The sequence below is a fragment of the Magallana gigas genome, chromosome 6 (assembly GCF_963853765.1).
Source record: "Magallana gigas chromosome 6, xbMagGiga1.1, whole genome shotgun sequence".
In the NCBI taxonomy this organism is placed as follows: Eukaryota; Metazoa; Mollusca; class Bivalvia; order Ostreida; family Ostreidae; genus Magallana; species Magallana gigas.
Window position 1 is genome coordinate 16340773 of NC_088858.1, and position 10756 is coordinate 16351528.

The following is a 10756-nucleotide window of genomic DNA, read 5'->3' on the forward strand; positions in this document are numbered from 1 at the left end:
CACAGTTGGACAAATTGTGTTGCAAACTATAGGCCTTTTTTCTTAAAATGAAGGTATCTTGTATATCTACAGTATGGAAAAGAGTGTTTTTGTGGAAATAAACTAACAACCATAAAGAAAATGAGAGACGGCGACTGTTTGAAACCGTGCACAGGTGATAAAACACAGGCTTGTGGCGGAGATTGGAGAATTGCTTTGTATGTAAACCCTTATATTACACCACCAAGTGAGTCCTTCTAATAACACAATGTAGTGATTTTTTTAAAAATAATATATAAATCCTTTTGAAATTTGATGGCTTAAATACAGGTGTTATGTTAATTACATATTGATAAAATGCGAGTTTTTATTATTCCGTATCTACGAACACAAAGGTTTGCACCTTAATGATTAATCAAATTGTAAAAAAAGGTTTCCTGAAATGTCTTTTCAATTTGAAAAAGAACCCTGATAATAGCTACATCTTAGTGTTCATACTTAAACATTTGCCGTTTTTAATTTTGTTCCGTATCAAAAGTTACTATAAAAATTGTTAAAACCTTTCAGCTGCCATCGTTAAAAAAGGTGAGTGGTTTTTCAGATAATTATGTTTTGTAAAAAATTCATCCGCTGCAAAATAAACGAACAATTTACTTTGCCTTGCCCTCTTTTTCAAAGGAGTAATGAATATCTAAAGGTTACAAAAACATGTTTTATTCAATTATAAGAAAATAAAAAAAAATGTATAAAAGTACTTTGTTGTTTTAATACAGGTGAATATTTGTAGAATTTGTTGGTTGTTACATGGATCAACAAGCCAGAACCTTGAACGAAAAGAAGACCATCTCTACAACAATGACAGTGGACAGCTGCCGAAAAACGTGTACGGACCTGAAGTTTAAATACTACGGTGTTGAGGTACGAAGTAATCAGAAAAGGACAATTTTAGATTCAGAAAAATATTACATTCAAGATTGGAAGTCAGGCATTAGAATTGTATTAGTATTGTACATTCTCCTGCAACTTATATTTTAGTTATCAACTGTATGCGGTGTATATTGAGTATTTACTTGTCATAAGTTGTCGTTGTCGAAAAAAAAGATACGTGTTCGTACAAGACAAGACTTAAATGTTGAAGGTTTGTATGATATCACACATTTTGGATACACATGTAGCAGGTAACTACCATGGAAAGCAAAATCTACTTTGGGATAACGTTCTTTAGATGGCTAAAAATGTGAATTTAATTTTATTATTAAAAAGTTTTGTTTGGTGATTCAGGTAGGGTTTATCCACTTCTCTGTAATGACTGCTGCCTTTGTTGCTTGTTTCAAATATTTATCTACATGGAAACAACTACCGTATATCAGGTGTTTTCCGCGTCATGTTTTTTCCGCGATTTAGAACCTAGAACGGTATATAAAATTTACGCGAATCAAATTTTAACTATTTCAAAGTCATAGTGAAAATATAATTCAAGATTGTTGAACCCTGTGAAGTAAGAGGGTAAAAGTATCTAAATTGCCATTTACACCATTTCCTTCATGTTAAATAATTACCGATAATTATGTTCAGAGACGCAAACAGTCATAGATAAATAGATCATGTACCGTTACAGTAGCTCAGGTAAAAAAATTAGACATTGGTTTACGCAAAAAAGCGACCGTTTTAATTAGCTTGTCAATGGATTATTAAATAAACTATGAGGCTTACATACCTATTATCTTACGCTTGCTTCCGATCCCGCAATTTCTACTCTAAACTTACTGAATACAGTTTATTCTAATTGTACATACCTGTTTACTTCATTAGGAAAGAGAGAACTATATTATAAGAACAACACTTTGTATCAAATTTACGCTGATATATTTTACGCGATTCGGAAATCGTCGCGAACAAAGCGGAAATTGGATACACGCGGAAAAAACCTGATATACGGTATATCAATTTGCCGCTTTAGGCACAGTTGGACAAATTGTGTTGCAAACTATAGGCCTTTTTTCTTAAAATGAAGGTATCTTGTATATCTACAGTATGGAAAAGAGTGTTTTTGTGGAAATAAACTAACAACCATAAAGAAAATGAGAGACGTCGACTGTTTGAAACCGTGCACAGGTGATAAAACACAGGCTTGTGGCGGAGATTGGAGAATTGCTTTATATGTAAACCCTTATATTACACCACCAAGTGAGTCCTTCTAATAACACAATGTAGTGATTTTTTTTAAAAATAATATATAAATCCTTTTGAAATTTGATGGCTTAAATACAGGTGTTATGTTAATTACATATTGATAAAATGGGGGTTTTTATTATTCCGTATCTACGAACACAAAGGTTTGCACCTTAATGATTAATCAAATTGTAAAAAAAGGTTTCTTGAAATGTTTTTTTCAATTTGAAAAAGAACACTCATAATAGCTACATCTTAGTGTTCATACTTAAACATTTGCCGTTTTTAATTTCGTTCCGTATCAAATGTAACTATAAAAATTGTTAAAACCTTTCAGCTGCCATCGTTGAAAAAGGTGAGTGGTTTTTCAGATAATTATGTTTTGTAAAAAATTCATCCGCTGCAAAATAAACGAACAATTTACTTTGCCTTGCCCTCTTTTTCAAAGGAGTAATGAATATCTAAAGGTTACAAAAACATGTTTTATTCAATTATAAGAAAATTAAAAAAAAATGTATAAAAGTACTTTGTTGTTTTAATACAGGTGAATATTTGTAGAATTTGTTGGTTGCTACATGGATCAACAAGCCAGAACCTTGAACGAAAAGAAGACCATCTCTACAACAATGACAGTGGACAGCTGCAGAAAAACGTGTACGGATCTGAAGTTTAAATACTACGGTGTTGAGGTACGAAGTAATCAGAAAAGGACAATTTTAGATTCAGAAAAATATTACATTCAAGATTGGAAGTCAGGCAATAGAATTGTGTAAATATTGCATTATTCTCCGGCAACGTACATTATAGTTGTCAACTGTGTTGGGCATATATTGAGTATTTACAGGTCATAGTTTGTCGTTTGTCGAAAAAAATGAAAAGTGTTTGTAAAATTGTGTTTAAAGACCTCAATGTTGAAGGTTTGTATGATATCACACATTTTGGATATACATGTAGCAGGAAACTACCATTGAAAACACAATCTTCTTTGGGGTAGCGTTCTTTGGATGGCTAGAAATGTGAATTTAATGCTGTCTTTGGTGATTTAGGTAGGGTTTTTCCATTGGTTTGCAATGACTGATGCCTTCGTTGTTTGTTTCAAATATTTATCTACATGGGAACAAGTATATCAATTTGCCGCTTTAGGCACAGTTGGACAAATTATATTGAAGTGAACACTGCAGTTTATAGGCTTTTAAATGAAATCAATGTATCTTGTATATCTACAGTATGGTAAAGAGTGTTTTTGTGGGAATAAACTAACAACCATAAAGAAAATGAGAGACAGCGACTGTTTGCAACCGTGCACAGGTGATAAAACACAGGCTTGTGGCGGAGATTGGAGAATTGCTTTGTATGTAAACTCTTTTTACTAAACAAGTAAGTACTTTGAAAACAATGTTATTGGTTTTCATTAAATATAATAAGCTCTTATCAAAATATGTTAAATTACCTTTTATGGGTCTTCAATATTTTCAAAAGTTTCCATGTATACGAACACAAGACAAGCATTTTTATGGAGATTAGACAAAATATAAATTATTTGTGATATACATTTTACATTGGTAGCAAATGTTCCTGCTGTATTTGATTTCTTGATATATGTCAGTAGTTTTAATGTGATGTCCACTGTGCCTCAAAGTTATTTTTGAAAGACATAAGTATCGAAATCATTAAGAGAAAATTCAATATTAGCTACATGTATCTAGGTCATTATTAGTATTCATGTCTTCTTTTCTTTATAATCCACACATATGGTTGCTTGCTCAGCATCCAGAAGTTGGATTTTATTCGCTTTTCGCTATTCACTATTCAAATAGCAAATAGTATTCTGTGGTCTATTCACTATTCAAATTACTTTAAGTATGCTAATAAATGTACTTTCAAAATCCACATAGCTTACTTTTTTTATTGAAAACAAACAAAGAGTGATATATTAAAAACTGTCACTTTCTGCAATGACCTGACAACTCCCATAAAAAGCTAGCCTGACGAAAAGATAAGAAATACATCATATACTGTTGCAATGGGAGTATCATTCAAAGAGCTGGCAAACACTTTATTTCCCATATTCGGGGCTTCATATTCAATGGAGATACGGCTCCGGGAGAGACCAATCGACCCTCAAAAGGAATTGGGTTTGCACGACCAGTAATAGGCAGAGTTAGTCTGGTAAAATTTGGGAATGTCGTATAATCCAGTCGTTATTGCATTATTATTCAAGAGGCTGGCTAATACACTGTATTCCACATTAGGGCTTCATATTCGGGAATGGGGCCCGGGGAAAGACCCGTCGTATGTTGGTGTAGCATCGATAATGAATTGAAAGATATATACAGCTTATTTTACACATCGCTTTGTTATTTGAAATTCTTATTTTTGTCTAATTATTTCTTCAGTCTCTGCTGATTTACGAGATGTACTGTTCTAAAACACCTCAGGTTGAAGAGGACAGCTTTTTTCTGTGAATCAAATAAAGGTCGGATTTCTGTCTTAATTTTAGCGGATTTTTATTTTTGTTTAAACTGGTTTACATGCAGGGGAGAAATGGTCATGACGCTTTCATTTAAGACATTTCAGAATAAAACATGTACAATTAAAATAAACATTTTTTTTAAAAAATTGCCCTTTTTTAGTTTTTTTTTTTATATATACGTAGGTCCAAATCCCATGAACTAGGATATTTATGTTAATGTTTACCTATGCCAATAATCAACAATTGATTAGATTCGAGTAAGATTTCATGTTTTAACCGCCTCCCTTTGAACAATAAAATTGAAAGTGAAAACTTTGGCCACAATTTCGCATTTTATTCCATATTTGAGAAAAGGGGCTACAAGTACTAGAGTGTCATATATCAATGAAATAGACACGAACTTCTCTATCCACAAAATAAATAAATAAATATTCTAGCAATTTGTACCCCTTCAAATAACCAACCCAAATCCCATACTTTGTAAAATTTGAACGGGTCCTTCCTGCGAAACTATTCCATGCCACCTACCAAAAAAAACTAAACAAGAAATCGTATTAGTTTGTTGACATGAAAGTCAAGGTCGCCTTCATTATTTAAAAAATAACTGCACACGACACAAATTTGACTAGTCATGTCTATTTCTTTATCAATATTATGCATTCAAATAATTTATACGAAGCAATGACCACACCCTATCCCTACTGAAATATGCCCTTTCTTTGGCCAAATACTCAATGTTTTCTAACTTTTTTTCATGTTAACAAGGCAGATCTAGTTCCAACGGTTATGTATATGACATTAAGTCATTTGAGATTATTTAATTTTTAATGATACCAAAGAACATTTTTTGTGTCTGTAGTGGGCTTCTCCAGGCGTAAATATAGAGGGAGGGTGTTGGACCATCTCCCCCTACCGGCAAACAAAATTGCTTTTAGCCGCCCTTACGGGTGTTTTTTCTTGATCTAGAAGGCTCTCTCTCTCTCTCTCTCTCTCTCTCTCTCTCTCTCTCTCTCTCTCTCTCTCTCATACCAACACACTGAGTTTTCGGGACGATGAGCGAATTCGAAAATAATTTCTTTTTACTGACATGCAAAATTGTAATAAATTTGGAGAAATGAGTTTATACTATGGAAGCTGAATATGTCAGATATTGTAATAATATCAGTGACTAGTACATGTGTGCATTTATATGTATGCAACAATTTATCGTTTGAAAGAAGGAGATAATCCAGGAAAGGATTAATGACTTTTAATCATTGTCTAAATTACTCTAAATTAGTTTATAAAAAGCTGATTTTAAAATCAAATAACATATTTGTTTATTCATTTTTTTAATATGGTTCTCGGCTCTTCCATGCCGCCGTACATACCATAGCATGTTGTATTTTAAAGAAAAAATGTGATGTGCACATATCTATCTCATGATTTTAATTGATGTTGCACCATTCGGTTTAATAAATTTCGTTCAATTTTATAAATCTAAGTCTCTTCTACAACCACCACCTCTCTTACGAATCCAACGCGTTTGCGTGCATTTGATTCACCACTGATGCGCTGTCCCAACTTTATTTATAGTCTGTAGGTGTTCTTAATTGTATATATCAGGGAAGAAGCATCTGCTTTGAAAGTTTGTGCCAGATTATCTGATAGCTGTTTAAAACGATAATAGACACATCTTCTAAATCATTATACTAGTATATCGTAAATATTCAATAATTCTTTAAAGCGGGTATAATCAAATTCAATTTCTTTATTGACCATTAAGGACATTCATAATGCACAATAAAAACCCAATTTTATCTGTGTGGACTAGGACAAATGAAGATAAAGTGCCTTGTCTAAGGACATAACACACATTAAGTGGCCACACCATGGCTTGAACCGTCGACCTTTTTAATATTTTCATATAACACTCACATAATATATAATGATGCATATGGTATACGAATCTTTCATTCGGCCACATCATTACCGAATATGAAGCCAATATATAGGATGCAGGGTGTTAGCTAGTCCCTTGAATGACATTCTCATTACAGATGTATTATACGAAATGTCCTATTTTCACCAGGTTAGCTAAGCCTGTTAATGATTGTGTAAACCCAATTCCTTTTGGGAGTCTACTTAAATTTTTCGAGACCCTGTCCTTACCAAATATTAAGGCCCAAATATGGTATACTAGGGGTTAGTCAGCCCCTTGAAAAATATTCCCATGGTATCTGTAGTATAAAAAATGACCTATTTTCACCAGGCTATATAAAGGCCAAGTATGTGATAAGGGTGTTAACCAGCCCCATTAAAGATATATTTCATTTATACAGTAACAGTACAATAATCATAAGGCTTAGAAATCATCTATTTCACCAGGCTAGCTAAGCCTGTTACTAGTCGTGAAAACCCAATTTCTTTTCAGAGTCGACTGGAATTTTCTGCGGCCCCATTATTATGGAATTTGAAGACCTAAATTTGGGACACAAGGTCTTAGCCAGTCCCTTGAAAAATATTCCCATTACAACTGTATTATACGAAATTTCCTTTTTACACCAGGCTAGCTAAGCCTATGATTGGTGGGATCACCCAATTCCTTTTGAGGGTCGACTGGACTTTCCTGGGACCCCATCCTCTCCAAATGTGGGATACATCGTTTTTGCCAGCCCCGTGAATACTTTTCTCATTGCGAAGAATATGATCATTTTCATACCTTCTCGCTCACTATTCTAGTAAATATTTTTTTCTATAATATTGTTTCTTTAAATAGAACATAAGGACATTTATGTGGATTTTGAATATACGTTTATGAGCATGTTTATAGTAAATTGAATAGCAAACTGATCACAGAATACCTTTTAAATTCGAATAATGAATAATCAAAGCGAATAGAACTTCAACTTCTGAATGCTTGCTTGCTGATATTTATGGTCGTATTCGTATAGATTTGCGACTATTGCATCAAGATTGTTTACTAGGTACATGTACATTGGGTAAATTAAAAGGAGCGTTTTTGTGTTCTTTTTAATTCGGTTGCTCTGTCTGGGCCATTTATAGTTGATCAATTTTCCTAGTCACAACTTTAAACTTTCAGTATTATATACACTTTGACCCTTTCTTTTCTTTAGCTAGAGCACGAACGCTTGCTACGACGCTATTGAGTAGATTAACTCTAAAGTAGTACTTAACACCGAGCTTAGTCGACCATAACCATTGTACTAATCTTTATAACAGAATTCGAAAGCCTTTGAGGCACGTAAGACCTAACTAACAAATTAGACTCTGTTAAGGTGGCACCGGACAGGTTTTTTTTATACAATTCATTGTAGCCAGGGAATGCGTGTCCTCGGAACTCTGTAACTAGAATATCCTCAGTTCCCATTCAACACGAATACCTTTAATTCACTCTTAATAAGGCCAATCACCAATTTCTGAAGAAAATTAGTAGTCAAAACCTGTAAAATTCTCTACATACTGGTTTTTGTGAGATTTTGACCCTTTCATTTTCGCTAATTTTTCATGATTTTCCAGCTTTTTAGACCTCCCCCACCTAATTACCTTCAAAGTGGTGACCTTCCGTACCGTGTGCATGTTGCACCATCACATGTCAGAAACTTAGCGGTGTATAATTTACATTGTCCCATCCACCTACTTTTCGTGTTATTTTACCTCCCGTCTGGATCTTGCAATTTCACTGTGTAAAGTCAACACAACAGTCATAGCCGCAGGTTTTGCATTTTACTTCTGATTCTCATGTACCTAACATATGTGGCTTAAAAAATATCAATTTCAACAAGAGACACCCCTCTAACTAATGATAATCATTAAAAATCATTTCATGAATTTTACCAACACTCATAAGCCTTCAAGTACAGCAACTCTCAATTTTACAAAAATATTGACGGGTACTTTATCCGAAACTGTCCCTTACTACCTAACGTTACCAGCTGGCTTCAGTCGTCGATTGTAATTTTTAACCATAAGAATGCCTCTCAGTTCTTTATATACCCTCGGAATACATTTAGAAGTATAATACAAGAAGTAAAAAACACAAAAAATAACCGGAAGGGTTTATTGATTCTTATTAACTCCTTTCGCTTTGTGGGGTAACACAGGAGACGCGATTCTTTTGTAATTTAGGTTGCTCACTTTACCTGGATAGTTTCTCAAAGCATCAAAAAATTGCTTAAAAAAAAGCATGATGCATAAAAAGTATAGAAGTCAAAAAGACGAAAGAAATATGCATTTTTGAATAAGAAATTATGATTTTCAAAACTTTAATTTAGTAGATTTTTCGCCTATAATTCAAATAGGCGAAAAATAAGCAAACTGGGGGGTGTGATTTTTAAAAAAAATATAATTAAGTAAATACTAACCCAAAAAAATCACAGGTGGGTTCAAATTCGTGATTTGTGCTTATCAAGCCGAATAATTTTACCACTGAGCTATATAGGAAGATATTTAACCCAATTGATTAATACAAGTTTGTGAGATACCTTGATGTGCAATTGCAGGCCTAGGGTTTTTCAAGCTATTTAATCTTTTGCTCTATTGAAATGCGATGTATCCTCTCTTAATAAACCTTTAGTAAAATTGTTATATATTTAAAATATGTTCTTTTTTTATATTTTTTTTTTTAGACAGGAAAAGGCGATATCTAAGTGGCAAACATATGGTGTAAAGATGCTAATAAAATTTATTGCACTCGTAAATCGAGTCCCCTTTTGCTTTTGTGTTCTGTTTTATAAACATTCCATGTTGTTACGCACTTGTTAAATGGAAAATGCAGAGAAACTGAAAAAAAATTCGAACGGAATTTCTTTATTATTTGTTCTAAAATTGACATTTTAGTAAAAAAAAAATTCAAACTTTTTTTCAAAATTCTATAGTTAATATTTGCAAACTTATAAGAACATATCTATTACATTTCTGAAAATAAAGTATTCCTTCATTTTATGTCAATGATTTATGTTTTAAACAAGATATTTGCACTTCTTTTGATAGAAATTTATTTTCAATCGACAATTCGCTTTGATAAAAAAAAAATGTTCGTATTCAGCTATGCCAGTTTTCGATTTGGTTAACGTTTCTTCTGGTTTTGAGATATCAAGTCAGGGTTGTTGCAAAAATTTCCTTGCTCCCAAATTGTTATAAACAAAGATCGATTTATCGGAACACCTGTTTCAGAGGTTGTTTGACAGCCATATCAAGTTTAGAGATTTGCGTCAGGTTATAAAAATCCATTAATTATTGTGGAGGGCGTAATCAATATCAATTAAAAAATTCAATGAAGACTAATGTCGGTCAAAAGTTTGAGTACTAGGAGACGTTTTATCGGAGTTCTATTTAATTTTATTTCTATCACTGCAAATGTTTTCTAATTCCTTATGGGTTTTTTAAATTCTTAATAATATATATATAAGTCGGTCATTGACCAAATCGCTTATATGTCAAAATTTGAGCCTAGTGGCTCACTATTATATTTTAATTGGTATATTCACATCTACTAGGTATTTTTCTATTTCTTAAGGAAAACTAGTTTAATTTTTGGTTCTTCAGAAACTGGCAGAGCTGAAACTACATTATCAAGTTCTATCCAGTTTGATGATCGGTCAAAACCTTCTACAAGCTAAAAAGAATAACCGAATGAACAAAATTACGTCAGATTCAAATTCTCAGACTTAAATAAAATGGCCATTTCTTCTACTTAACGTACCGACATACCTAACGATATTTTGGTTATTTTTATGAACTATTTACATGTACAATTAATCAATTAAGTAGTTAAGAGTAAGGTATAATAAAAAAGCAATAAAATGCGTTCTTTGTCGATTCACTAAAGAAAGTATTGAAAGAGACACTACAGCTCATTTTACGCAAATACTATAAAATGCCAGTTTTCCCGTACTTAAATGAATATCTTGTAAATTTAAAGGATGACTTTTGCAAAACAATTCAGCATGTCTTTTAGTAACACGATAAAAAATACAACGAATTTCGACAGTTTTGGCTAAAAAGTGATTAAAAGATGAAAACAAAACACAGGTGCAAACTATATATCTTGTAAGAGATAAAAGTAATAAATATCAATGTATCGTCAATACATCATTTAATGATAAGACTATTTTAACATCTAGATCCACC

General features: G+C 32.7%; 1 protein-coding gene across 3 annotated transcripts in view; it reads left to right on the forward strand.

The window, feature by feature from the left end:
* The window catches only part of LOC105345066 (uncharacterized), a 32652-nt gene extending 23328 nt beyond the window's left edge, over nucleotides 1–9324 (forward strand). For 2 of the 3 annotated variants that reach the window (XM_066088691.1, XM_066088692.1), the window contains 8 exons: nucleotides 73–226; nucleotides 547–564; nucleotides 767–897; nucleotides 2013–2166; nucleotides 2489–2506; nucleotides 2710–2840; nucleotides 3378–3528; nucleotides 9253–9324. In XM_066088691.1, coding sequence (XP_065944763.1) covers nucleotides 73–226; nucleotides 547–564; nucleotides 767–897; nucleotides 2013–2166; nucleotides 2489–2506; nucleotides 2710–2840; nucleotides 3378–3524 — 753 coding nt within the window. In that variant the 3' untranslated portion in view covers nucleotides 3525–3528; nucleotides 9253–9324. Of the gene's footprint in view, nucleotides 1–72; nucleotides 227–546; nucleotides 565–766; nucleotides 898–2012; nucleotides 2167–2488; nucleotides 2507–2709; nucleotides 2841–3377; nucleotides 3529–4547; nucleotides 4646–9252 lie in introns of those variants that run through there. The other variant, XM_066088690.1, reaches the window with a different exon arrangement.
* Nucleotides 9325–10756: the final 1432 nt, after the last annotated feature.